The sequence below is a fragment of the Delphinus delphis genome, chromosome 16, assembly GCF_949987515.2.
Source record: "Delphinus delphis chromosome 16, mDelDel1.2, whole genome shotgun sequence".
In the NCBI taxonomy this organism is placed as follows: domain Eukaryota; kingdom Metazoa; phylum Chordata; class Mammalia; order Artiodactyla; family Delphinidae; genus Delphinus; species Delphinus delphis.
The window spans coordinates 36,484,301-36,510,682 of NC_082698.1; the positions used below are offsets into that span (position 1 = coordinate 36,484,301).

At 39.5% G+C, this 26,382-nt stretch overlaps 1 protein-coding gene, 1 long non-coding RNA gene and 1 other non-coding gene across 5 annotated transcripts in view; 2 read left to right on the forward strand and 1 right to left on the reverse strand.

Moving 5' to 3' along the window:
• PANK1 (pantothenate kinase 1) overlaps positions 1-22,026 on the forward strand; it is a 69,715-nt gene extending 47,689 nt beyond the window's left edge. Inside the window, exons 3-7 of one of the 3 annotated variants that reach the window (XM_060034501.2) lie at positions 2,577-2,830; positions 7,832-8,008; positions 8,514-8,637; positions 17,017-17,142; positions 20,210-22,026. In XM_060034501.2, coding sequence (XP_059890484.1) covers positions 2,577-2,830; positions 7,832-8,008; positions 8,514-8,637; positions 17,017-17,142; positions 20,210-20,269 — 741 coding nt within the window. In that variant the 3' untranslated portion in view covers positions 20,270-22,026. The remainder of the gene's footprint in view (positions 1-2,576; positions 2,831-7,831; positions 8,009-8,513; positions 8,638-17,016; positions 17,143-20,209) is intronic. The other 2 variants (XM_060034504.1, XM_060034502.1) reach the window with 2 other exon arrangements.
• Positions 632-739, forward strand: LOC132440089 (U6 spliceosomal RNA). Its single transcript, XR_009522500.1, has one exon. It is a non-coding gene; the product is annotated as a U6 spliceosomal RNA (small nuclear RNA).
• LOC132439817 (uncharacterized) overlaps positions 17,153-26,382 on the reverse strand; it is a 42,925-nt gene continuing 33,695 nt past the window's right edge. Inside the window, exons 3-4 of the long non-coding RNA XR_009522425.1 lie at positions 22,077-22,148; positions 17,153-18,143 (exon numbers count right to left, since the gene is read on the reverse strand). This is a non-coding gene — a long non-coding RNA (uncharacterized lncRNA). The remainder of the gene's footprint in view (positions 18,144-22,076; positions 22,149-26,382) is intronic.

Genomic DNA, 26,382 nt, shown 5'->3' on the forward strand with positions numbered 1-26,382 from the left:
TCCCTTCAGAGCAAAGCTACGTGCTTTGTTTACTTGCCCCGACAGGTTTTTCTTTTTCCCGAACATAGTTTCAGGATGTCCCCTGAACAGACGGTGTCACTGTTCGTGTTTGTGATGTTGGTTCTGGGCACTGCTGTCAATATTGTTGATGGATCTCCGATTAATTTTTAAGCAGGTGAACCTATGGCCCCAAGACTGGGTGATGAAATCGCTACTTTTCAGTTAGTGGTGATCCAGGAGGGGACAGTTTTCCCTGTTCCATTTAAGAAATGTTTATTAAGCCATTACTATGGACAGGCCTTTGAGCGTGGTGCTCAGGGGCACCCACTGAACCAAAAACGAGCCAGAATGTGACCCACGCTGTGAGCGCGTTGGAAGACGTTGATAGGGCCAGGGAATCCCGGAGGATGAGGAGGTAGCGTTTACACGGCTGTGTCACTAGAGTGTTTAGGTCTCCAGATAGCCTTATACCTATAGTATTACCCCCTGAACACGTGAATCATGACATGCATCTCACCCAAAAGTTCCACTTGGTGAAAAATGAAATGTTCAAAATCACTTATGAGATAGATGAACTTTATCACCAAGTGTCATTTAGAACGATTGTTTCTGCGTATCAAGAAAACGTCTAGTGCTCGTTTCGGCAGCACATATACTAAAACTTGGAACGGTACAGAGAAGATTAGCATGGCCCCTGCGCAAGGATGACACACAAATTTGTGAAGCGTTCCATATTTTTAAAGATGTTAAAAAAAAGAAAACGTCTACCACCTTGCTGGTAACCTATTCTAACTAATTCTGCTCTGCAGGTATAGCTTCAGTGGATTTTTGTTGAATGGGACATTCAGGTGAGTGATAAAAAGTCAAAAGTTTTCTTCTAGCTATTAACTTTTATAATGAAGATGATGCTTTTGGGGCAAAATATCTAAGTATAGTAGTTGTGTAGGTGGTTTCCAGATCCCAGAAGCAGGACTCATTATGAATGAAGACAAGAGAAGAACAGTGCGTTATTAGGAGGCGTTTGCTAGTTTTATCACTTAGGGAAAATTATTTAAGCTCTATGAGCCTTAACCATAGAGTTAGAATAACAATACCTCCTCATAGGGCTTTTGTGAGAATTAAATGATCTAGTACAGGTGCTTGGCATATAGTAAATAATAAGTACCAGTTATTATTTTCTTAAAGAGATTTTTTTAAATTTAAATTAGAACTTAAAAATGATCTTCCATCATTGGTTCAGTTTCATGTTGGTGAATGTTAGATTCTTTTTTTTTTTTGGACCAGCAGTAATATCACTCTTGAGGATCATGAATAAACTTTTGAGAATGCAAAGTACCCATCCTCTGCTAAGGCTAGCCCTCAGCCAGCTTACTCCCCTTTACTTTTTTCCCCCGTACCTAGGAGAATAGGAGTTTTTGTTTCATAGGAGCATGAAAGGACACTCTGGGACCACCTCAGCTATTAATAAAAGAGGCAATATTTTTTGAGTCCTTTGCACTTGCCAAGCCCTGTGTTAACATTTTACATATATTATTATCATGTAACCTTCACAATACCGCACTGTGGGTATTATTCCCATTTTACAGAGGAGGAAACTGAGGCTTGAGAAGTTAAGTAACTTGCCCCACATCCCTCAATTAGGTAAGAGTTGGAGTTATAGCTTTCAAAGCCAGGTCTGTCGAACTCCAAAGCCCAGGCTTGGGAAACGGAGAGTTGGGCTGTGTGGGCTCAGAGGAGATTGTCCCCAGCTCCCAGGCTCACATGCCTCCCTCAGGACTCCGTATCCTGCCAAGAAGTGTAGGAGCCTTTCTGCTTTCAGAACATTTCTCACTTGCCTCACCCTGAGGTATGCTGGGTGAGTGCTCTAACAGTCCTGTGACTGCTCTGACAAATTACCACAAACCTAGCAGCTTAAAACAACGGAAATTTACTCAGTCATAGTTCTGGAGGCCAGAGGGCCGAAATCAAGGTGTTGGCAGGACCACACTTCCTTCAGAGACTCCTGGGCAGAATCCATTCTTTGCCTCTCCCAGCATCTGGTGGCCATCGGCCTTCCTTGGCCTGTGGTGCAGTTCTCCAGGCTCTGCCTCGCGTCTTTACACGGCCTTCTCCTCTGTGTCTGTCAGATCTTTCCTGTGTCTCGTAAGGAAACTGTCAGTGGACTTAGAGCCCACCCAGATAACCCAGGATGCCCTCTGCATCTCAAGATTCTTCACTGAATCACACCTGCAAAGACCCTTTTTCCAAATAAGGCAGCATTCACAGGTTCTGAAAATTAGGACATGGACGTAACTTTCAGGGGCAACCCTTCTGCCTACCCCACCTGCTAGTGGCTTCCTTGCCAGCTATCAGGTAGGGTCCTGTCTCTCAGCAGGCACCGTGGGTAGACACAACATCCGGTAAAGGCTGCCTTTCCAGTGGAATGACTGGTTCTCAACAAGATTTCACAGCGTGGTGCTTGAAGGATGTTTCCATACTTTTCCTGTCCATGACACATGTTAAGTTCAGCTGAAAGCTTCCGGGGGCTTCCCCTGAGGTGGTAGTGGTCTCTCTCACAAGGGTTTCTTCTCTTTCAGATTGCTGACCTTCAGCTCCACAAACTGGACGAACTGGACTGTCTGATTCAGGGCCTGCTTTACGTTGACTCTGTTGGCTTCAACGGCAAGCCGGAATGTTACTATTTTGAAAATCCCACAAATCCCGAATTGTGTCAGAAAAGGCCGTACTGTCTGGATAACCCGTACCCTATGTTGCTGGTGAACATGGGCTCAGGTGTCAGCATCCTAGCAGTGTACTCCAAGGACAACTATAAAAGAGTTACAGGGACCAGGTAAACGTGGTTTCCACTAGAAGAACCTTTTTGTGCTTAAACCCAGGCCTCTTCCTTGAAGACCACTTTCTGAAAAGGTTATTTATATTTAATACATTTTTAAAAGAAAGATCTTACCCTCCTCAGCCAACCAAAAAGGGTCTATTGGATATGTTACACAGGGTGATTTATAGAAAGGTTACTAAAACACAGCCTTGGTTGGAAACTGGTGAGGTTGTGGGAAAAAGTGTTGCACATACCAGAAATGTTCCCAAAGGCAGACATATTAAGTGCCAGGTGAATGGCAGGGAGCACATGCACAGTAGAATCCAGGTGGAAGGATGCTTGGGATGGTCAAAGAGGGCTTCTTTCTGGAAGTACCTTGGTGCCTAGCACAGGAAGAATTGCTTGAAATAGTCGTTCCAATCAGTGAGCCAGATTGGGTTTACAAAGAGTGTTTTTTACCCTCAGGTAAATGCTCCAGCTGCAAACTGGAATAGTCAGCACACCTCACGGGGAATTGGGGAGTGCAGTGGACGGGAAAACAGCCCTGCAACTAGAGCAGAGCAGAGTACCATGTTTCTTCATGTACACACTCCCCAAGGGCACGTGGGCTCAGCTTCCTGTTAATGGGGATTCAACACGGGAAAAAGACCCAGGGTCAGAAGTCTTTGAGAAATTGTAGTATAAACAAAATGAAACAGGTTTTCCTTACTTATAAGAAGATTTGGTATGAAGTGTTTCTTCAACTTATTGGAACACAGAGCCCAGTTTTGGAAGAACAACTTAAGGAGCTAGTGTTGCGTACTTTGAAACATGGTATTGAAACCCTTGTTTTTGATAGATGAAGATATCACGTAACTTCTCTGGGCCTCAGTTTCCTTGTTTGTGCCATGAAGTGAGTGAGTTGTTTCTTAGTTTCTACAAGCTTTTCCAGTACTGAAATTCTGCGGTTCTACTCACCTGTTAGGAGGAGAGCACTGCTTTTCTCCTGTATTGACATGACTTGTGATGGGTTCTGCAGACATCAGTGGTTCACCACTGAGGAAGGGAAGATTGAGGCCCCCAGGGGACATTTGGCAACGTCTGGAGACATTTTTTGGTTGTCACAACTGGAGGTGCAATGATAATGGCATCTAGTGACCAGAGGTTAGGGGCGCTGCTAAATATCCTACAGTGCATTGCTTAGTCCCCCACAGCAAAAAAAGTATCAAGCCCCAAATGTTAACAGTTAGTGGTGTTAAGAAACCTGAACCACACATTCTGACTGATCCTGCTTGTGTCCGGAATATAGGCTTTGGTGTGTACGTTAATTGCCGCTAGTCAATACATTTTCTCAGTGAGAATACAGCACTAACCTTACTTGCTCACATGAGAATCACAACGGGCCCCGTGGCCTCATCAGGACTGTCCGAACTGTCCGAGACAAACAAAGAATTCGGCTGAGCTGGTTTTACCTTGAGAGAGTGATCTCCTGAGAAAGGTATAATTTTTAAGGAACTACAAACTGCTTCCCCAAAGGAGCCATTGAATTGGTACAGCTAGTCTCAAGGTAACAACAAGCTAAACATTTTCCAGAATGAGAGATATTTATAATTTTGTTCATTAACACTTAACAAATTCATGAATTATATCACAGGTACGCTCTCTCAAACTTGGGGGTTCTAAGGATCTGGGTTGTCTTTGAATAACAAGCCCAATTGTGACGTTTGATATCTGTCACATGTGCAATAATGCCTGTCCATTCCAGTTACTGGTAAATGCCAGTTAATGATCACTGATTTGCAACATCAACAAATCCTGTGTGGATGCCCAAGCTTCCTTACAAGCTCTCTTTAACCAGTAGTTTTGGAAAGGTGCTACAGGAGACTGAAGGTTCCTAGAGAGCCCTTTCTGGGGCTGCGACAGGTGGGGGAGGGGAATGAAATATCAAGTCTCTGGGCCCCAGATCTTGTCCAACCAGAGTTGTTCTGCCAAAGGTTTTTTTTGATCCAAGTTAGAAAACCACTGATCTAAACTAGAGGCATACCTCGGAGACACTGCAGGTTCCATTCCAGACCTCCGCAATAAGCGAGTATCGCCATAAGGCGAATCACACGAATTTTTTGGTTTCTCAGTGCATATAAATGTTGTGTTTACACTGTACTGTAGTCTATTAAGTGTGCACTAGAATTATGTTTTAAAAACATATATGCCTTTATTAAGAAATATGTTATTGCTAAAAAATGCTAACCATCATCTAAGCCTTCGGTGGGTAATAGTCCTTATCGATAGTAGCACCAAACATCACAGATCACCATAACAAATAGAATAATAATTTTAAAATTTGAAATATTGGGAGAATTACCCAAAATGTGACACAGAGACACAAAGTGAGCAAATGTTGTTGGGAAAATGGCACCGATAGACTTGCGGATGCAGGATTGCTGCAAACCTTCAATTTGTAAAAAATGCAATATCTGCAAAGCATAATAAAGGGCAGCACAGGAAAATGAGGTGTGCCTGTATTTTGGTCAGCAGTGAACATCCGTGTGTGGAATACACTTTGGGAATCACTGATTTAAGCAAAGGCTTCAGTTTTAATTTTGTTACTCCTACTGTGATAGCTATAACTCTAGGTTTTTTGTTATTCTCATATACCCTATTTTCCCATTCAGCATTTTTATTTTTAGGAAGCCACATCGTTACAGGATATCCGTTTTCTTTTAAGCATGTGATTTTAAATGGTTTGTTTCAGTGTTATCTGTAACTTTACTGCATCCTAGATTAGTAGCAACATTTCTGTTGACCAACTCCAATTTTATTATAGAAGTCAACTGAAAAAACAGAACTTAACAGCTAACATTGTTAGAATGTGTAATCTATTAAAAGAGGAATGAAAAGAATTTTAAAACTTCAGTGAAACGAACAGTGCAGCTCATTTCATTCTTTTGGAATCAGTTTTAAGGGCATGGATAATTAAGTAATTGGATTCTTCTACTTCCGAAAATTCCTCACTACAAGTTGGTTGGGTTTTTTAAAAAAAATGATGTTTTGGTCTCTGATTTGCTGAGAATCTTGCTGTGTGTCTGCTGAAACAAACATGTATCTGATTATGAGAGAATCACTAGACTAGAGAGTGGTCAGCAGGTTAAGGAGGTCAATAAAGTGCTCTTCTGCAACCGTGCATTCTTTCCTCCTATCTGCAGTACTCCAGCTGTGCCAATCCATGCTCGCTTTCTCCATTCAACTCCGATTCTGTCTGGAGTCACCTGTCACTTTCCAGTCATACAAAGCGCATGTCCTCTTTCACTCATACCAACACATCAGATGATGAGTTGCCTTCTTTCTAAGTCAGCCAGTGTCTTCAGGTGCCTATGTTTGGAGTTGGTTGTTGAACACCTTGATGAATCCAAATACCGATATTCAAAGAAAGGTTATTAGTGTGGATGAAAGGTAGGAACTAGAAATGTGAGCCAAGCCTTTTAAAAGAATATAAAGAGAGAAAACAAGGCAAATTCAGATGACACGCAAACCAAAAAGCGTTCCCATTAAACCACGCTAGCTTTCTAGGGTAGACTGAAACTAACGACGTCGCATGAGGTGCCCTGTTAAATGTAAATGAAGACAAACTTTCTTAGAGGGAATCCAAACTTTCTACTGTGACTGAGGTGTCAAGGCAATAATGCCCACAGAGCTCTTTTTGTCCTGTGGTACTGCACCTACAGTTTGGATACGGTGACTTGTGCCCAGCTACCTAATTTTCCATGAGGACCCATCATTTCAATCAAGTATGTATTTTTGTAAGAATCACTATTTAAGAAATATCACAGTTAGTCCTTAGATGTGATTTAAAGAACCGTGTGTCTATAATCTGGTGCCTTCTTGGTAACAGTTATTGACAGTCAGTATAATTTACCCTAAATTTTCTTTTTTCAAATTTAAGTTTTAAAAATAACCTCGATCTCAACTTGAATTTTCTCTTAAAAGCCAGTAGCCAAACACATGTGGAATTCCCAGGGCTAGCAGCTCTTGAGGCTTCAGAACAAATTGATGTGCATTTGCTCTTCTGTCTAGTAGGTAAAGAGTAAGGCCCATTCATGGCCATATCAGTGCTCTTTCCTGCCAGGAGCTCACTGGTGACAGCTTTACTCTGAATCTGCTTTACTTCCCCTCAGGTAACTTTGATATTAATACACAATTGAGTTCACTTTCAACTATCATAATTGGTTTCTAATTTTTTCTCAAAAGACTATTTTAGAAGAATTTCCCCCCAAACAACTGAAAGCTTTTAAAACATGGTTTGAGCATTGAAACCATTTTAAGATCTTTGTTACTATTCTTTGACTATTGGGTGGTAAGTAAAGTACTAATAACCTTTTCTAGAGTTTACTAGAAAAAAATCCAATATGAGATCCATCGGTGGTTTCCTTTTTGAAATTTTTGAGGAGCTTAAATGAAATTATTTCTGCTAGAGAAGCAAGGTCAGATGAAAGATACAGCTTGGGGGCCAGCTATTCCACGCAGCGTCCCAGTTCAGTTTTGTCACCACAGAGTTTGTCTCTATAGATATGGACTGTGCTTCAGGTACACACAGTTTCTTTTTCTAAGTATTTGTTTAGCTACATATGTTTGTATTTTTTCTTTTTAATAGAGGTCATTTCTCTGGTTATTTGCTGCTTTCAGACCACGCAAATAAGGGAGATAGATCATGATTTGGCCCCATTTTATAGGTGGGAAGATTGCATGAAGCACTTAGGTCAGTGGCTAGTTCAAGGTCTCACAACGGAAATCAGTGAGAGTCTTTCTCTGGTTTTGTTCTTAAACTTCAGGGCGAGTTTTCCTTGATGTTTCTTTTAGTCTCTGCCCTCTTTTTTATCCAATCTACCCTAAAGCTCTTTTTCACCCAGCACTTTGATTCAAGTGCCCCTTTGTTTTTCTTCTGTTCTTATTAACCCATATTAGTGATATTGATGTAGTTGGGGACTTGGATGGGCATCTCTTAAAGTAAAACTTAAAAAATAAACCTTATTGTTCCTTCAGTCTTGGAGGTGGAACATTCCTAGGCCTATGTTGCTTGCTGACTGGTTGTGAGACCTTTGAAGAAGCTCTGGAAATGGCAGCTAAAGGCGACAGCACCAATGTTGATAAGCTGGTGAAGGACATTTACGGAGGAGACTATGAACGATTTGGCCTTCAAGGATCTGCGGTAGCATCAAGGTAGAGACTAAGTAGCTAGGAGCAGTAGCGATTAAACACAAGGCAACCTCTCCACCCTGGCTGTTCATTTAGTTGTTGTTTTTTTTAAATGTCAACCCACCAGCCTGGTGCAAGGATCTATGGTATTGGAGCTCAGACTTGATCTCCTGCCCTTGATGAAGCACTGAGATGTTTAGCTCTTGTTGCTTGTGCTTAAAATAAGGCAGCTTTGAAAGAAGGTTCTGGAAAACTGCAACAGTTTCCCCCGTTCCATTCTTGTCCAGATATCTAGAGGCATTTAAATTTTTTTTTTCCCCCGTTAATAGCCATGCTACTTTGTCCCTATTAAGAAAAGGGCAGCCAACCATTCATACCGTAATCCTGTCTGCTTGTAAACCATGGTAGCCAAATCAGGTCATTTGAGCTCAATCAGAGTTTTTCATAAAGCTTTCCACAGTACTTTGGTGGAAGCATGGGGCCTGCCTAAGGATGATTTTGAACACTCTCGCTACTATTTCCAACATAGCTTTGGCAACATGATGAGTAAGGAAAAGCGAGATTCCATCAGCAAGGAAGACCTCGCCCGAGCCACCCTGGTCACCATCACCAACAACATTGGCTCCATTGCTCGGATGTGTGCATTGAATGAGGTAAGGCCTTAACCTAGGGAAAGCCATGTGTCATTCATAAACATCGTTTGGCAGTGCAATAACTGTTGACCCTCACAAAACCACAGATCCTTAGGAAACCTGCCCTTCCTCGTAGTCACACCTGGTAGGACATGAGGGGCGTGTGTTGCGGGGAGGGACAGGAGTATGTTTTAGTTTTAAGTAGGCACTAGATGATGACAAACAAAACCATCTAACTGTGGAAACATGGTAAAAATGACAATCTATACCATAACCTCTCCAACCTCATGGACACACACCTAATGAAGGCTGGCGAAAATCTCTCTGCATCCTTGCAAATAATTGCAGGTAAAACATTCCACTTGCAATATTCGATATTCTCTCTGCTTTCAGCTTCTTTACAGTGTTGCCTTGTGGCATGGAGTTCAAGCAGCATTGTACAGGGCTATCAAAGCACAGAGAGCTTGCTACAGCTGGGGCCAGCCAGAGCCCCAGGCACAAGAAAGGGTGGACCTGATGACAGACCAAGCTTTGGTACCATGTGTTAAAACACCGCAAAATTCCTTTGCAAAGAATGGAACCCTTTTCTGAAATACAAGATGTGTAAAGTAGGTGTGTAATACAGCTGAGTTGTATTAGGAAGACAAGAAAGAGGGGGCATGGAATAGGTAATAGTAGAAGAAGCACTAAAGAATCTAGTAGCATCAGTAGTAGACTTTTTTTTAATATAAATTTTAAGAGAAAGATGACATACCTACAGAAGAGGGCTCAAATCACAAGTGTACAGCCTGACGAATTTTCACACACACACACACACACACACACACACACCCCCCTAATACCCACCACACAGATCAAGAATTAGAACATTACAGGTACTACAGAAACCCTTTCCAACCCCCTTCTAGTTGAATAGTGGACTGTTAAACAGGGTATGAGGCAGTCTTTATAATAGGTGGATGGCAGCCCTTCCTTTGAACTCTGGGGTTACAAGAGAGACATCCTCCTTTCACAATATTTTTTTTTTCACATCTTTATTGGAGTATAAATGCTTTACAATGTTGTGTTTGTTTCTGCTATACAACAAAGTGAATCAGCTATATGTATACATATATCCCCACATCCCCTTCCTCTTGAGCCTCCCTCCCACCCTCCCTATCCCATCCTTCAAGGTCATCACAAAGCATCAAGTTGATCTCGTGCTATGCAGAAGCTTCCCACTAGCCATCCATTTTACATTTGGTAGGGTAAATATGTCAATGCTACTCTCTTACTTCGTCCCAGCTTCCCCTTCCCACCCTGTGCCCTCAAGTCTGTCCTCTACGTCTGCATCTGCATCTTTATTCCTGCCCTGCCACTAGGTTCATCAGTACCACTTTTTTAAATTCCATATATATGCGTTAGCATACAGTATTTGTTTTTCTCTTTCTGACTTACTTCACTCTATATGACAGACCCTAGGTCCATCCACCTCACTACAAGTAACTCACTTTCGTTTCTTTTCATGGCTGAGTAATATTCTATTGTATATATGTGCCACATCTTCTTTATCCATTCATCTGTCGATGGACACTTAGGTTACTTCCATGTCCTAACTATTGTAAATAGTGCTGCAGTGAACATTGTGGTACATGACTCTTTGAATTATGGTTTTCTCAGGGAATATGCCCAGTAGTGGGATTCCTGGGTCATATGGTAGTTCTATTTTTAGTTTTTTAAGGAACCTCCATACTGTTCTCCATAGTGGCTGTATCAATTTACATTCCCACCAACACTGCAGGAGGATTCCCTTTTCTCCACACCCTCTCCAGCATTTATTGTTTGTAGAATTTTTTTTTTTTTTTTTTTTTTTTTTTTTGCATTACGCGGGCCTCTCACTGCTGTGGCCTCTCCCGCTGTGGAGCACAGGCTCCGGACGCGCAGGCCCAGCGGCCATGGCTCACGGGCCCAGCCGCTCCGCGGCATGTGGGATCTTCCCAGACCGGGGCACGAACCCGCATCCCCTGCATCGGCAGGCGGACCCTCAACCACTGCGCCACCAGGGAAGCCCTGTTTGTAGAATTTTTGATGATGGCCATTTTGACCGGTGTGAGGTGATACCTCATTGTGGTTTTGATTTGCATTTCTCTAATGATTACTGATGTTGAGCATCATTTCATGTATTTGTTGGCCATCCGTATGTCTTCTTTGGAGAAATGTCTATTTAGGGCTTCCACCCATTTTTGGATTAGGTTGTTTGTTTTTTTGATATTGAGCTGCATGAGCTGCTTGTATATTTTGGAGATAAATCCTTTGTCAATTGCTTCGTTTGCAAATATTTTCTCCCATTCTGAGGGTTGTCTTTTCATCTTGTTTATGGTTTCCTTTGCTGCGCAAAAGCTTTTACGTTTCATTAGGTCCCATTTGTTTATTTTTGTTTTTATTTCCATTACCCTAGGAGGAGGGTCAAATAAAATCTTCCTGTTATTTATGTCATAGAGTGTTCTTCCTATGTTTTCCTCTAAGAGTTTGATAGTGTCTGGCCTTACATTTAGGTCTTTAATCCATTTTTAGTTTATTTTTGTGTACGGTGTTAGGGATCATTCTAATTTCATTCTTTTACATGTAGCTGTCCAGTTTTCCCAGCACCACTTACTGAAGAGGCTGTCTCCATTGTCTATTCTTGCCTCCTTTGTCAAAGATAAGGGGACCGTATGTGTGGAGGTTTTCTCTGGGCTTTCTATCGTGTTCCATTGATCTATATTTCTGTTTTTGTGCCAGTACCATATTGTCTTAATTACTGTAGCTTTGTAGTATAGTCTGAAGTCAGGGAGCCTGATTCCTCCAGCTCCGTTTTTCTTTCTCAAGATGGCTTTGGCTATTCACGGTCTTTTGTGTTGCCATACAAATTGTAAAATTTCTTGTTCTAGTTCTGTGAAAAATGCCATTGGTAATTTGACAAGGATTGCATTGAACCTGTAGCTTGCTTTTGGTAGTATAGTCATTTTCACAATATTGATTCTGCCAATCCAGGAGCATGGTATATCTCTCCATCTGTTTATGTTATCTTTGATTTCTTTCATCAGTGTTTTATATTTTCTGAGTACAGGTCTTTTGCCTCCTTAGGTAGGTTTTTTCCTAGGTATTTTATTCTTTTTGTTGCAGTGGTAAATGGGATTTTTTCCTTAATTTCTCTTTCTGATCTTTCATTGTTAGTGTATAAGAATGCAAGAGATTTCTGTGCATTAATTTTGTATCCTGCTACTTTACCAAATTCATTGATTAGCTGTAATAGTTTTCTGATAGCATCTTTAGGACTCTCTATGTATAGTATCATGTCATCTGCAAACAGTGACAGTTTTCCTTCTTCTTTTCCAATTTGGATTCCTTTAATTTCTTTTTCTTCTCTGACTGCTGTGGCTAGGACTTCCAATACTATGTTGAATAATAATGGTGAGAGTGGACAACCTTGTCTTGTTCCTGATCTTAGAGGAAATGATTTCAGTTTCTCACCATTGAGAGTGATGTTGCTGTGGGTTTGTCATATATGGCTTTTATTATGTTGAGGTAGGTTCCCTCTGTGCCCACTTTCTGGAGAGCTTTTATCATAAATGGTGTTGAATTTTGTCAAAAGCTTTTTCTGCATCTATTGAGAGGATCATATGGTTTTTATTCTTCAATTTGTTAATATGGTGTAGCACATTGATTGATTTGTGTATATTGAAGAATCCTTGCATCCCTGGGATAAACCCCACTTGATCATGGTGTATGATCCTTTTACTGTGTTGTTGGATTCTGTTTGCTATTATTTTGTTGAGGATTTTTGTGTCTATGTCCATCAGTGATGTTGGTCTATAATTTTCTTTTTTGGTGATATCTTTCTCTGGTTTTGGTATCAGGGTGATTGTGGCCTCATAGAATGAGTTTGGGAGTATTCCTCACTCCACAATTTTTTGGAAGAGTTTGAGAAGGATGGATATTAACGCTTCTCTAAATGTTTGATAGAATTCGCCTGTGAAGCCCTCTAGTCCTGGACTTCTGTTTTTGGAAGATTTTTAATTACAGTTTCAATTTCATTATCTGTGATTGGTCTCTTTATATTTTCCAGTTCTTCCTGGTTCAATCTTGGAAAGCTGTACTTGTCCAAGAATTTGTCCATTTCTTCCAGGTTGTCCATTTTATTGGCATATAGTTGCTGGTAGTAGTCTCTTATGATCTTTTGTATTTCTGTGGTGTCAGTTGTAATCTCTCCTTTTTCATTTCTAATTTTATTGATCTGAGTCCTCTCCCTTTTTTTCTTGATGAGTCCCTGGCTAAAGGGTTATCAACTTTTTTTATCTTCTCAAAAAACCAACTTTTAGTTTTATCGATGTTTGCTATTATTTTCTTCATTTCTATTTCATTTATCTCTGCTCTGATTTTGTGATTTCTTTTCTTCTACTAACTTTGGGTTTTCTTTGTTCTTCTTTTCCTAGTTGCTTTAGGTGTAAGGTTAGATTGTTTATTTGAGATTTTTCTTGTTTCTTGAGGTGAGCTTGAATTGCTATGAACCTCCCTCTTAGAACTGCTTTTGCTGCGTTCCATAGGTTTTGGATCGTCTTGTTTTCATTGTCATTTGTTTCTAGGTATTTTTTTTATTTCTTCTTTGATTTCTTCGGTGATTTCTTGGTTATTTAGCAGTGCACTGTTTAGCCTCCACGTACTTGTGTTTTTTACTGTTTTTTCCTGTAATTGATTTCTAATCTTATAGAGTTGTAGTCAGAAAAGATGCTTGATACAATTTCAATTTTATTAAATTTTCCAAGCCTTGATTTGTGACCCAAGATGTGATCTATTCTAGAGAACGTACCATGTGCACTTGAGAAGAAAGTGTATTCTTCCACTTTCAGTTGGAATGTCCTAAAAATATCTATTAAGTCTATCTGGTCTATTGTGTCACTTAAAGCTTTTGTTTCCTTATTTATTTTCTGTCTGGATGATGTGTCTGTTGGTGTAAGTGGGGTGTTAAAATCCCCCAGTATTATTGTGTTACTGTCGATTGCCTTATGTATTGAGGTGCTCCTATGTTGGGTGCATAAATATTTACAGTTGTTATATCTTCTTCTTGGATTGATCCCTTGATCATTATGTAGTGTCCTTCCTTATCTCTTGTAACAGTCTTTATTTTAAAATCTATTTTATCTGATATGAGTATTGCTACTGCAGCCTTCTTGTGATTTCCATTTGCATGGAATATCTTTTTCCATCCCCTCACTTTCAGTCTGTATGTGTCCCTAGGTCTGAAGTGGGTTTCTTGTAGACAGCATATATAAGGGTCTTGTTTTTGTATCCATTCAGCCAGTCTGTGTCTTTTGGTTGGGGCATTTAATCCATTTACATTTGAGGTGATTGTCGATATGTATGTTCCTATTACCATTTTCTTAATTGATTTGGGTTTGTTTTTATGAGTCTTTTTGTTCTCCTGTGTTTCCCACTTAGAGAAGTTCCTTCAGCATTTGTTTTAAAGCTAGTTTGGTGGTGCTGAATTTTCGTAGCTTTTGGTCGTCTGTAAAGCTTTTGGTTTCTCTGTCGAATCTGAATGAGATCCTTGTTGGGTAGAGTAAGGTTGTAGGTTTTTTCTTGGTTGTAGGTTTTTCCCTTTCATCACTTTAAATATGTCCTGCCACTCCCTTCTGGCTTGCAGAGTTTCTGCTGAAAGATCAGCTGTTAACCTTATGGTGATTCCCCTTGTATGTTATTTGTTGCTTTTTCCTTGCTGCTTTTAATAATTTTTCTTTGCATTTAATTTTTGATAGTTTGATTAATATGTGTCTCAACATGTTTCTCTTTGGGTTTATCCTGTATGGGACTCTCTGCACTTCCTGGACTTGATTGACTATTTCCTTTCCCATGTTAGGGTAGTTTTCGACTATAATGTCTTAAAATATTTTCTCAGACCCTTTCTTTTTCTCTTCTTCTTCTGGGGCCCCTATAATTAGAATGTTGGTGTGTTAAATGTTGTCCCAGAGGTCTCTGAGACTGCCCTCAATTCTTTTCGTTCTTTCTTCTGCTCCCTGGAAGTTATTCCCAACATTTTATCTTCCAGCTCACTCATCCATTCTTCTGCCTCAGTTATTCTGCTAGTGATTTCTTCTAGAGTATTTTTAATTTCAATTATTGTGCTGTTCATCATTGTTTGCTCTTTAGTTCTTCTAGATCTTTGTTAAACATTTCTTGTATTTTCTCCACTCTGTTTCCGAGATTTTGGATCATTGTTACTCTGAATTCTTTCTCGGGTAGGTTGCCTACTTCATCTTCATTTATTTGGTCTTGTAGGTTTTTACCATGCTCTTTCATCTGTAACATATTTTTGTCATTTCTTTTTTTTTTGATTGGTGTGGCTGTATTCCTGTCTTACTGGTTGTTTGGCCTGAGGTGTCCACACTGGAGTTTGCAGGTGGTTGGGTAGAGCTGGGTCTTGGTGTGAAATGAGGACCTCTGGGAGTCCTCACTCTGATTAATATTCCCTGGGGTCTGAGCTTCTCAGTTAGTCCAGCGGTTTGGACTTGGTGCTCCCACCACAGGAGCTCAGGCCCAACCTCCAGCCTGGGAACCAAGATTCCGCAAGCCACATGGTGTGGCAAAAAAAAAAAGAAAGAGAAAAAAAAGGAGCAGTTCAATAACAAAGAATAAAAAATAAAATAAAATTAGAAAGATAAAAATATATTAGGAAAAATAAAAATATAATTGAAACAAATGCAACAAGGTAAAACAAATCCACCACAGAAAAAATGAAAAAAAGAAGGAGGGGGAACAAGCCAAAAGGAGCAGAATAATAACAAAGTATAAAGAACAAAATAAAATTCCAAAAATAAAAGAACTGTTAGAAAAAATGAAAATATAAATGAATCAACTACAAGGTGAAACAGAACCCCAATCTAAAAGAGGAAAAAAGAAAAAAAAGAAAAAGCCTTGGCTATGGGGGGCAGAGTTTAGGCAGGGGGTGGAACTTAGGCAGGGGCGATGCTCAAGCGTGGGGTGCGGCCTCTGCTTAGGACCTGCGCAGAAGGGGAGAGGCAGCATGTCCAAACGGGAGCCTCTGGAGTGTGGAGTTCCAGAGTTTGGAGGTAAGGCCCTGGGTGAGGGTGTGCGGCTGGGGTTTATGCCCAGCGTATTGGAGGGGGTCTCAGAGGGGGTCTCCGAGTGCAGAGGCAGGGCAGTGGCTGGGGGTGTGGGGTGAGGCTTGGGCTCTACAGGGTAGGAGGGAGGCTCCAGGGCAGAGGATTAGGCCTGGGAGCCCAACAGGCTCCCCAGTGCCTCAGTGGACAGGGAAAGCACTGGCCACGTTCCCTTCCCTTCCTCCATGCCTACCCCCACCCAGGGTCTCCCCTGTCCCTGCTGGACCCCTAATCGTGGGCCCACCTCCCACCCCTCTACCCAGGGAAAATTTTCACAGTGGTTAATGGGTTCATGTATTGTTAAAGCTTCAGACAGTTAGAAGGCGATGTTCCCAGACCCTGGTTGCTCTTGATAGACTGAACAGAATAATGCCAGCTCCCAAGACTCCCTTCCCTTTGATATGAGTGACCATAGCAACTGGCTCTGTGAGTGAGTGAGGAGTGAGCAGTGTCTGTGTGGCAGATAGGCTGAGCTCAGTGTGAGGGGTGTGTTCAGAATACAAATCTGTATCCGTGACAACAAAAATATAAATGTATTATTTGTTATCATATTGTAGCCCACATACTGACCAAACAGGATATTTCACCATATATCCTAAAGGTAGAGACTGGGTATTGTTTCTTTTTTGTATTCCCAGTGTTTGGCACAGAGCAGCCTGACCACAGTTGTTAGATGAATAACCATGCCGTAGCCATTTAATTTATTGAGTTGGTTGGGAGTTCCCTGGTGGCCTAGTGGTTGGGGTTTGGAGCTGTCGTTGCCATGGCCCAGATTCGATCCCTGGTCGGGGAACTGAGATCCCATGAGCCACGTGGCATGGCCAAAATATTTAAAAAAAAAATTTTTTTTAATAAATAAAATTTTAAAAATAATTTATGAGTTGGTAATAATATATTTTATAGTTGGAAGTCTGGGGGATTTAAGGAATACACAGGCAAATTTAGATGAACTCCAGTTTTAATTTCATATGTGAATGTTGGGAGCTGAATTTCATATCAGATCTAAGGCAGCCTAACATAATACCTGTAAATGAGCCCAGTATTAGTCTCTGCCTCCCCCAGCCAAATTCTCCCCCTCATGTTCTTGTGGAATGCATTCTGAGGTTTGTTTAACTTCATCTTGGAAATCCTGAAATAATTCCACTTAAAAAAAAAAATTCACTCTGCAAGGTCCTGGAGTACAGTGATACACAGCACATTGGGTCTGTTGCTAAATGTTATTTTTATGTCATGGTTCCATTGTTCTTTCATTTTTTTTTTCCAGAATATTGACAGAGTTGTGTTTGTTGGGAATTTTCTCAGAATCAATATGGTCTCCATGAAGCTGCTAGCATATGCCATGGATTTTTGGTCCAAAGGACAGCTAAAAGCTCTGTTTTTGGAACATGAGGTAGGTTGAGTTCACATGGACTTAATTGTCCTACATGGAAGTTTTTGGGTTGTCTAACATATGAGCGGGTTCCTTAGTTTGCATTTATGCAAAAGATAAGGAAGAACATTATATAAAATGGAAGCTCTATTATCCAACAATCAGGACTAGTAGATGGTTAATTTAAAAAAACAGAAAAAATGTTTAAATGATTAATCATGGAAAAATATCTTCCTACTTTTACCATTCTATTTTAATATAAAATGTATAAATGTTCATTCACTCACCAATTTCTTGATGTAGGATCAAGACCTATTTTTGAGCATGGGTTCTGCTGATCAGAGCTTTGTAATTGTCTTTTTTTTTTCCATAATCCACAAGTATTATGCAACTTTTATGATATCTGGTTTGTTTCTTTAAAGTAGATCAAGAAATTAAAGATACTTATGAAGCAATTTGGTTGCAGAGTCATTCTAGATTTTCCCAATCTTTCATAGGTAGGATCTACCTAAACAGAGGGCAGTGGTTTGTGACTACTTTTTTCAATCTTTGTTTCATTTTTTTCCATTTTTATTGAGATATAATTGACATATAGCATTGTATAAGTTTAAGGTACACAACAATGATTTGATATATGTATATACTGTAAAATGGTTATCAGTGTAAGTTTAGTTATCGTCCATCACCACACATTGTTACATTTTTTTGTCCTTGTGATGAGAACTTTTAAGATCTACTTTCCTAGCAACTTTCACTTGTTAACTAGCTTTTTAATCTTTCTCAAGAATTTAACTGGATTTTCAAAGAGGTGACCATTCATCTTGTACTCTTTTTATTGGTTTAGGTGGCATATAATTACATTAGATTATTACATTAACAATCAAACTGTCATAAACAAATTTGAGGATAAACACAGGTGACTCTTGGCAAGTAAACAACTCAGCTGGTGAGAACAGAAGTGCTTGGGCTGCTCCGAGTAGCCTGGTGGCCTTGAGAGGCTGGTGTGCTAGCCATTAGGCAGCCTGTTTACAGAAGAAGTGGAGCACTCCGGTTAATGCAAAGGGTCCCTTATATCCAGTTTCTACACTAATACAAATCGGAGGTTTCTAAAACTGAGTGGGGAGCCCTCATCTCTTCCCACCTCTTCTATTCCCCTTTAAAATCAATACTGTAGAGAGCAGCTGTTTATCACGGGAGGTACCCAAAGCCTTGGGTATATTGCAGCAGAAAGAACATTGGGAGAACGAGTGTCATAAATTTTAATTGTAATGAATAACTACTGTGGCATTTTTCTCATCTCCAAACTGAATTATTTATTTGAAAAGTTGCTGATGCATTTATAAATTATTTAGAGCTCTCTAAGCCTATGTCTTGTTTTATTAAAGCATCTAAAACAATACGAAGTTAAATACCAAATAGTTAACTATTTAACTGTACTAAAGAAAGTTTTTCTTTTTGTCTTTCTAAGGAGGCTAAGGCATGAAGCGATATAACTTTTTTATGGGGGGCGAGGGCAGTGGAGTCTCAGAATTTTCACTCCCCCTCCTCCAACCAGAGCAGCTCCTTTTTTATCTGCTTAGTTACCGATTTCCCTTGTAAGATTTTGTTTAAAAAAATAATTAAAATGAAAAAGAAGACCACTCTTCTAGCCCATCTGGTGTTGCCATATTTAGCGATTAAAAATCTAGGACACAGTTGTTTTACCTGGCATTTATCTGGCAACCCTAAGTTTAGATCCTCTTGGACTAAGGCAGAAAACAAAGCCTGGAAGCCGTCAGGGATTAAAAGCCATCTACAAGGGCACACAGGGAGTTAGTTGATGGTAAGATAAGGAAAAAGAGCCAGCATTTGGGGGAAACCTACTTCTCTGGATAAAAAGGCATCCCTTTGTACAATCTTGGGCCTCTGTGAATGATGGCTTTGGTTTGTTACTAAGTATCATAACTCAGCCTCTATGGCCGATGAAAGCAGAGCAATTTTATGTCTCCTTGTAGGTGTTTCTCAGAAATTTCTCTACCTTCTTAGGTTCACTCTCACTTAGGCAGGTCTTCCTGGAGGATATTACGGAGAGAGGACTTTTGGGAGGTGCTGGTGAGGTGGCCTTCCTGCCCTGCCTGGAGTCCTCACTCACTCAGTCCCACTCACTCCACTTATGTAAGTGTGCGTCTCCTAAGAGAAGTAGTCTAGCCAAGCCGTTGAGAGCACAGGCCCTCACTGACTTGGAGACCTTAGGCAATGACTCTACCTTTCCATTTCTGTTTTAGCTTTTGTGGAATGGGGTGATAATATTATTTGTCTCATAAAGTTACTGTGGCGATTAAGTGAGGAAATCCATGTACGTTTCTAGCATATAGTGAGCCCTCAGAGGTCAGCTGGCAGTGGAGGCAAAGATCCTACATGTAGTGTTCTGCCAAATGCCACCCATTTCGCAGTAAGTAACTGTTGAGTCAGGCAGATACCAGAGGAGGAGAGTCTCTTGCCTTTTGGAAACCAGCTTCTCTAAACATTTCCATTTTTCAGCTTCCTTCATTTTCACAGATACGTGAGCTTTTCCTTTACAGATGAGCAAAGGGAAACTTGAGCTGATTTAGATGCCTTTCCGGGATCTACTGAGGGAAGCTTAGAGCTGTACCTTGTGAGACATTACAACTTTGAAGTCAGATAGATTTGCGATTGAACCCTGGCACAACTCATGTGACCTTGAAAGGGTAATTTACTTTATTATCTCCCATTTCTCATCTGTGGAATGGGAGTAATGTGAATTTTGCCATGACAAGGATTAAAATGAAATAATCCTAATCCTAAAAATCCTAAAAATTGTCAACACTGATGTAGTATACACTGTGGGGCCAGATATTTTTCTACGCACTTTACATCAGTTAATTTATTTAATGTATATAAACAAATAGATATCCAATGCATTTATTATTATTATTATTATTATATCATGTTTCATGCCAGAGGTCAGGTTTTAAGTTTCTTGTATCTATAGCATTAGGGGGCAGCATTCCTCGAATTATGAAAAACAGTAGGTATTGGACTAAGGTTCACAGATAATCGTACAGAAGTTTTCTCATTGTTATTGTAGGGTTATTTTGGAGCTGTTGGGGCACTGCTGGAACTGTTCAAAATGACTGATGACCAGTAGAGATGGGACAGGGATCCAAGCTCTGCGGCTGGAGAGGGTGAAAGCCACTGTGGGACGGAAGCCAAGCCATTATGGCAGATGAACCTGCTGGATTTGTAAATAATTAAAATCCTTCTAGCTGATCTTTTCTCTTGGGTTTTGAGCTTATGATTCAAAATGGGGAATACAAGAGTTTTTTCTGTATACTGTATTTTTTAAAAAAATATTTGTGCAGCGTGGCCAAACCTACCAATCTTATGCATTGACTTTGAAAAATGATATGATGTTTAAGAAGGACCTGAAATGTAAGTGCTGTTTATTTTTCTTCTGGGGTTTACTGATCAGTGTGGTAATTTTAACTTCATTTAGTAATTACTCTAGGAGATTTTACCTTGACTTATATTTTTCATGACGTTTCATGATTTGCTGTTGGTTTCAAATGAAACTACAAATCTGTCATGTTTTACTGTGAACACTATTTTGTTTGTTTGTTTACCTTTTTGGGTCTCGTTTTTTCTGTTTGAATGTCTTAGGGAAAAAGAGAGTCCTTCCCCCTGTTTCTGTCCTCAGATGACTCCCCGTCCCCCCTCCAATACCGTTCTTTAATGTAATTGTTCATATTAATCAAGGTGCTGACCAACTCAATACAAAGTTAAGCACGAGATCTAAAGCTCTCAAAAGTGCCCTTGAAGAGAAAACTCTGAAAAAGTGTTCATGAATTTAGTGAGTCTGGCAAAAGTTGAAAATTATATGCAATTTTGTCGTATCCCTTATGAACATATAGTGTTGCGGTAGATTTATTTTATGTTAGGTTATGTTAAATTGAAATGTTCTCTGATGAGGTGTCCTCATCCATGCACAGCGTATGAATGGCAACAAATCCTTGTGCAAGATATTGGGATTTACAGGGGAAAGTCTCCCGGTAGATTAACTGTTCACGTTGGGATGTTTAGGAGAAGTCATGGGTTGAGATGTCATGTGGTAATATCTGTGTTTTGTACATGTATGTAGCTAGGAGCTTTGTAACAAGGCGTCTTAAATAATAATAAAGTTGTTTTTTATTTGAAATATTTTAAACTGTATTTCAATCCCACTTTCTAAAATTAAAAAAAATTATTATACTGATCTATATATTTTTTTTCTGTTTGAAAGATATCATTGGGACTGATGGGTAACTTTCAAATGAGAGTCTTATACAAATACTGAAACACATGAGATCTAATGATTTAGAACTAATTAATCTTTTGAATTGAGCATATTGCTGAAAGGGATTTTTGAAGGACAGTACAATTGCTCCATGATGAAACTTTCCTTCTCTGCCTCTGGGCACTATCTTTAATTTCCATGTCTTCAAGTCTTGAAGAAGTTGATGTTAATGGAAGTATTCACTTGTCTGGTTGAAATAAAGCCTGTTTCTGTTGTGATTTTTTTTAGTGTATATGTTATTTTCATTTCTTAACCTTTATGTCCATCTTACCTGCTTTTATATCATAAAATGAATATGTGTTGTACTTTTGCTACTCTACATTTCATAACTTGAAGCTTTCACATAAGCATGGTAAGGTCCAAAACACTGTGTCTTCAGTTGAAGCTGTAGCCCTATGCAGGGTTGTTTTTTTTTTTTTTTAATGTAGCTTTATTGTTCTTATACAACTAACTCCTTATTCCCAAAAGATCACTACTATATTTTGTTATTCTGAAAGAGTTCCAAAATTTGGTCATCACAATTATATTTGATCAACTTACGCCTGGCTTAAAACAATTCAAGCAATTAAGATGCTCTTGAAAAAGGTAAGTGTGAAAATCCACATATCCTCTGTGATAGTACCTTTTTTAGATTGTTCTCTTCTGCCATTCCTACTCTCATCTGTTAGGGAATAGCACCCGTTGGATCATGGTTCTGCAAAAAATAAAATCAGGGCAAGTTAGTATGACTACATAATTTTTTAATTATCTGGAATTACTTGATCTCTCATTACAAATGTTTAAAACATGAGGAGATAAATTACTCCGTTATACAAATATCAGTTAAATGTTGTTTACTTATAGCCAGCATTTTTTTTTTTTTTTAATGAGGGAGTTGTAGCCTGAGGAATTTTTTTACATTCACTTGAATTATAGAAACTTTCCTTTGTCTCAACATCATGAAGAAACTTGGCAAGACTAAAGAATTTTTATCTTGAACTCCATGAATTCAGGGTGACCAGGTGGTCCAGAACATGACTTTTGGTTCTGAGACAGCTGCAGTTTTGATCCAGCTCAGCTATTGACAAGCTTTGTGGACAAGCTGCCAACCCTCTCTCTAAACCCTAATTTTCTCACTCATAAAATGGGGCAAATAGTAGTTTTTACCTATGTATTTAAAAAGCTTAGCACAAGGGCTAACACATAGTAAAAGCTTCATTAATGCTAGCTATGCTGGAAAAAAAATAGATGTTTGTAAATTAATGCATTAAATCAATGATTTCTAAACTGGAATGTGGGGAATCCATTTTAGCATAAAACATCACACAGATCTGCATATGCTAGTACACGTCTACAGCCCCATATCCACACTTCCAAAATCCCAAACTCTTAACATTTCTCTTGACAGAAAAATTCAAGACAGAAAAAGTTGATTTGAGCATTATTTATCATTCTTTGGCGGGCTCTTCACATGTTTTGTTGCAAAGCTATTAATGTGTGTTTGATTACAGGGTCTGCCCGAGACCCTACCAGAGGTGTTAATTAAGTAGGGAGCAAGGGCTTCCCTGGTGGCACAGTGGTTGAGAATCTGCCTGCTAATGCAGGGGACACGGGTTCGAGCCCTGGTCTGGGAGGATCCCACATGCCACAGAGCAACTGGGCCCGTGAGCCACAACTACTGAGCCTGTGCATCTGGAGCCTGTGCTCCACAACCAGAGAGGCCGCGATAGTGAGAGGCCCGCGCACCGCGATGAAGAGTGGCCCCTGCTTGCCGCAACTAGAGAAAGCCCTCGCACAGAAACGAAGACCCAACACAGCCAAAATAAATTAATTAATTAATAAACTCCTACCCCCAACATCTTCTAAAAAAAAAAAAAGTAGGGAACAAGTCTGAATCTTAAAACAGAAGTGGTCTCAAGAGTTTCAGATAAAGGACTCATGGAAAGATTTACCTGTATTCTTCAGCTTATGTACTTTTCCATATTCCATATTTACATGGATTCAGAGTCCCTTTGTTGGGAACCATTGTTACAGGTAATTTATACTTGACATCATTCAGTCATACAAGGAATATTAAGAAGTTATTTTGTGCCAGGAAGGAGCACTGAGTAAACTAGGAGGAATAGGATACAACCCCTGCTGTCCAGTGTGGGGAAGACAGAAGTCTTAAACCAACACATATAATTAAGTGTCACAGGTGTCATTCATTCGTTCATTCACAAATATTCACAGCAGTGAACAAAACAGACCCATCCTCACAGACCTTACATTCTGGAAGGGAAGACAGATACATTCCTAATTACATAATGTTACATCAGTACTGCAAAGAGAAAAAGTAAGGTAGAGGGGCCTCAGAAGGAGGTAATTCTGTTTAGAAAATGAAAAGGGGATTGAAACTTCTCTGGTTAGAGTGCTCAAAGACAATCTCTCTTAGGAGGTGACGTTGGAGCAGAGGTGAATAAAGCTGAGAACACACCATGGAAATACCTGGGGAAAATACTTTTACTCCTGGAAAATGAGAATGGAGGTTGTGAAGACCTGTAAGGAGGCCAGTCTGCCCGGAGTAAACAACGGGCAGAGTGGTGGGAAATGCAGTTTTAGGAGTAGCCGTGGACCAGGTCCTATACAAAGTCCCACAACTGAGGGTAGAAAACTGCCCTTGAAGGAGGCATTGGTCCCCTCTCCGGGAGGAGGGTGCAAGAAAAGTTTTCACAGAGTCTTAACCAACAAGTAGAGACCACCGAGTAGAGCAGGATGAGAGAAGCACTGAGAGAAGAAACAACCTGGCTTGTCCGGGACGCCGTTTGCTTCAGCCAGAGTGTGGTTAGTGGGAGCGAAACCAGATACTAGGAGAGAAGAAAACAGATTATGGAAGGACTCGTATTCCATGTAAAAGATGTTTCTGTAGCCAGTGTGAAGCCATCAAAGAGTGTCAAGTAAAATGAAACTAGAATTAATCTGGCTTCAAAGTGATAATAGAGCAAAGTGATTCCGCTTATATAAAATGTCTAGAATAGGCAAAGAGACAGAAATTCGATTAGTGGTTTCCCAGGGCTGGGGATTTGGAAGAAATGAGGATTTACTGCTAATAGTTATGAGGCTTCTTTTTTGGTGATGAAAATGTTCTAAAATTGATTGAAGTGATGATTGTACAACTCAACTAGAAACCACTGAATTAATTAAATGGTATGTGAATTATATTTCAGTAAAGGTACTTTTCAAAAATAAGTTAAATTTGAAGGTTGAAAAAATCCTTTAAATACAGCACCAAAGTGAAATTAGGTATGTTAATTGGATATTCTTTATTTTAACCTAATTGGTGTCATTTTCAGTTTTGTAAAATATTCTACTCATTGTATTTGATTTTCTACCTTCTTTCTCCTGTACATTCCTTGAACATTTTTAGACACAACAACCAAGTGCATTTAGTCAAATGTGTATGGCAGAGTTGATGTGGTTACAATAGTAAATAATAAATGCCAACAGCCTCAGCCCCAGTTGCCTAAGGTTTCTTTTTTTGAACAAATGGATTTCCTTTTTAATTTTTGCAGTTATAGCTTAATAAGAGTTTTAATTTTCCCTTAGATTTAAAACAACTAGAAAGAATTGGACTTTTTTTATATTAGACTTTTTCTTCTCTCCTCTCTTCCTCCCCTTCACTCTGTTCATGAAATTTGCTGTTGCTATTTTAACCAGGTTCAGCATCTAAAGAATTCATGCCATGTGGCTGCCATAATGTGGCTAATGAGTTGTCTATTTTAGTTCCAGAGTGAGGCAGGTGGTCTATGTCTTCTTGTGTACCTTTAAGAGATACTTACATTGTAATTTTAAAGAAAACTTAAATTTTAAAATAATTGTTTTCCATTGACTACTCGTTTATTTACCCTGACTTATTAAATATTTTTTTCATGGTATGTTCTCAGACTATGTTTTCTAGCATTTTTCTTGTGTTTGCATACTTGTGTGAGTGTGTATACATGGTGCATGGAGGAAGAAATAAACCCCAAGTTAATCCTGCAAGTAATGCATCTGGAGTTTATATGAGAACCATAATTTATGCAGCGTGTATTTTTAAATGCAATACTTGAACAGTTTGTCAAATGTTACATTATTTTAAATGTAGGCCAAGAGTGTTTCTGTATTAAGCTCCACAAGTGTGTGGGTTAAAATTAGGCAAGTTAAATTGGATTGTGAATGTTAAACAGGAATATTTTTAAGCATTCTCCTTTGGGGTTTGATTACTATTTATATTGGATTTATAAATTTTGAAAGAAGCAGTCACTCTTGTCTGTCTGTTCACGTGCCAACATCAACATTGAATTTATCAAGTAATTATTTATGCAATGTTTAGACAGGCAAAATGAAATGGAGAAGGGAGCCAATTATCTGTGGATCCTACCCACACAGTTTTCAGCAACTGCAGAGAAAATGGGTTGGTTGTCAAGAACAACTGTTTTGTTGACTCTGCCCTGAACATTTAGTTAATTATGCAATTCTTCCTGTCCTTTAGCCTGTGTTTCTACATTCCATGCCTGGCCTCAGCTGTCTGTGTCAGTCATGACTGTGGTCGTTAATTAACCACGACGACTGCCTCAGCAAAATCAAGCTGGAGGAATCCCTGTCCATTACAAAGCTTGGTCTCAGGGAACCTTAAGGACCATTTCACCTGTGGCATAATCTATTTTAGTGGCCATCGAGAAAGATACTACCAAGATATAACCACCCTTGGATATAAGAAATTAACCTTTTTAAAAGGGTATATGACATTAAGATTTGCTTTAAAAGAAAACGCCAAACTGAGTCTCGTTTTCGGATCCCACACAACTTCCAAACACACTGGCATGCAAACTTTAAGATTTATTAACTCATTATATAATGTTACCTATCGATTAATTAGTTAATTAAAGCTCATGTTTTAATGTCAGCTTTTACCTATTGACCCAGTGCTG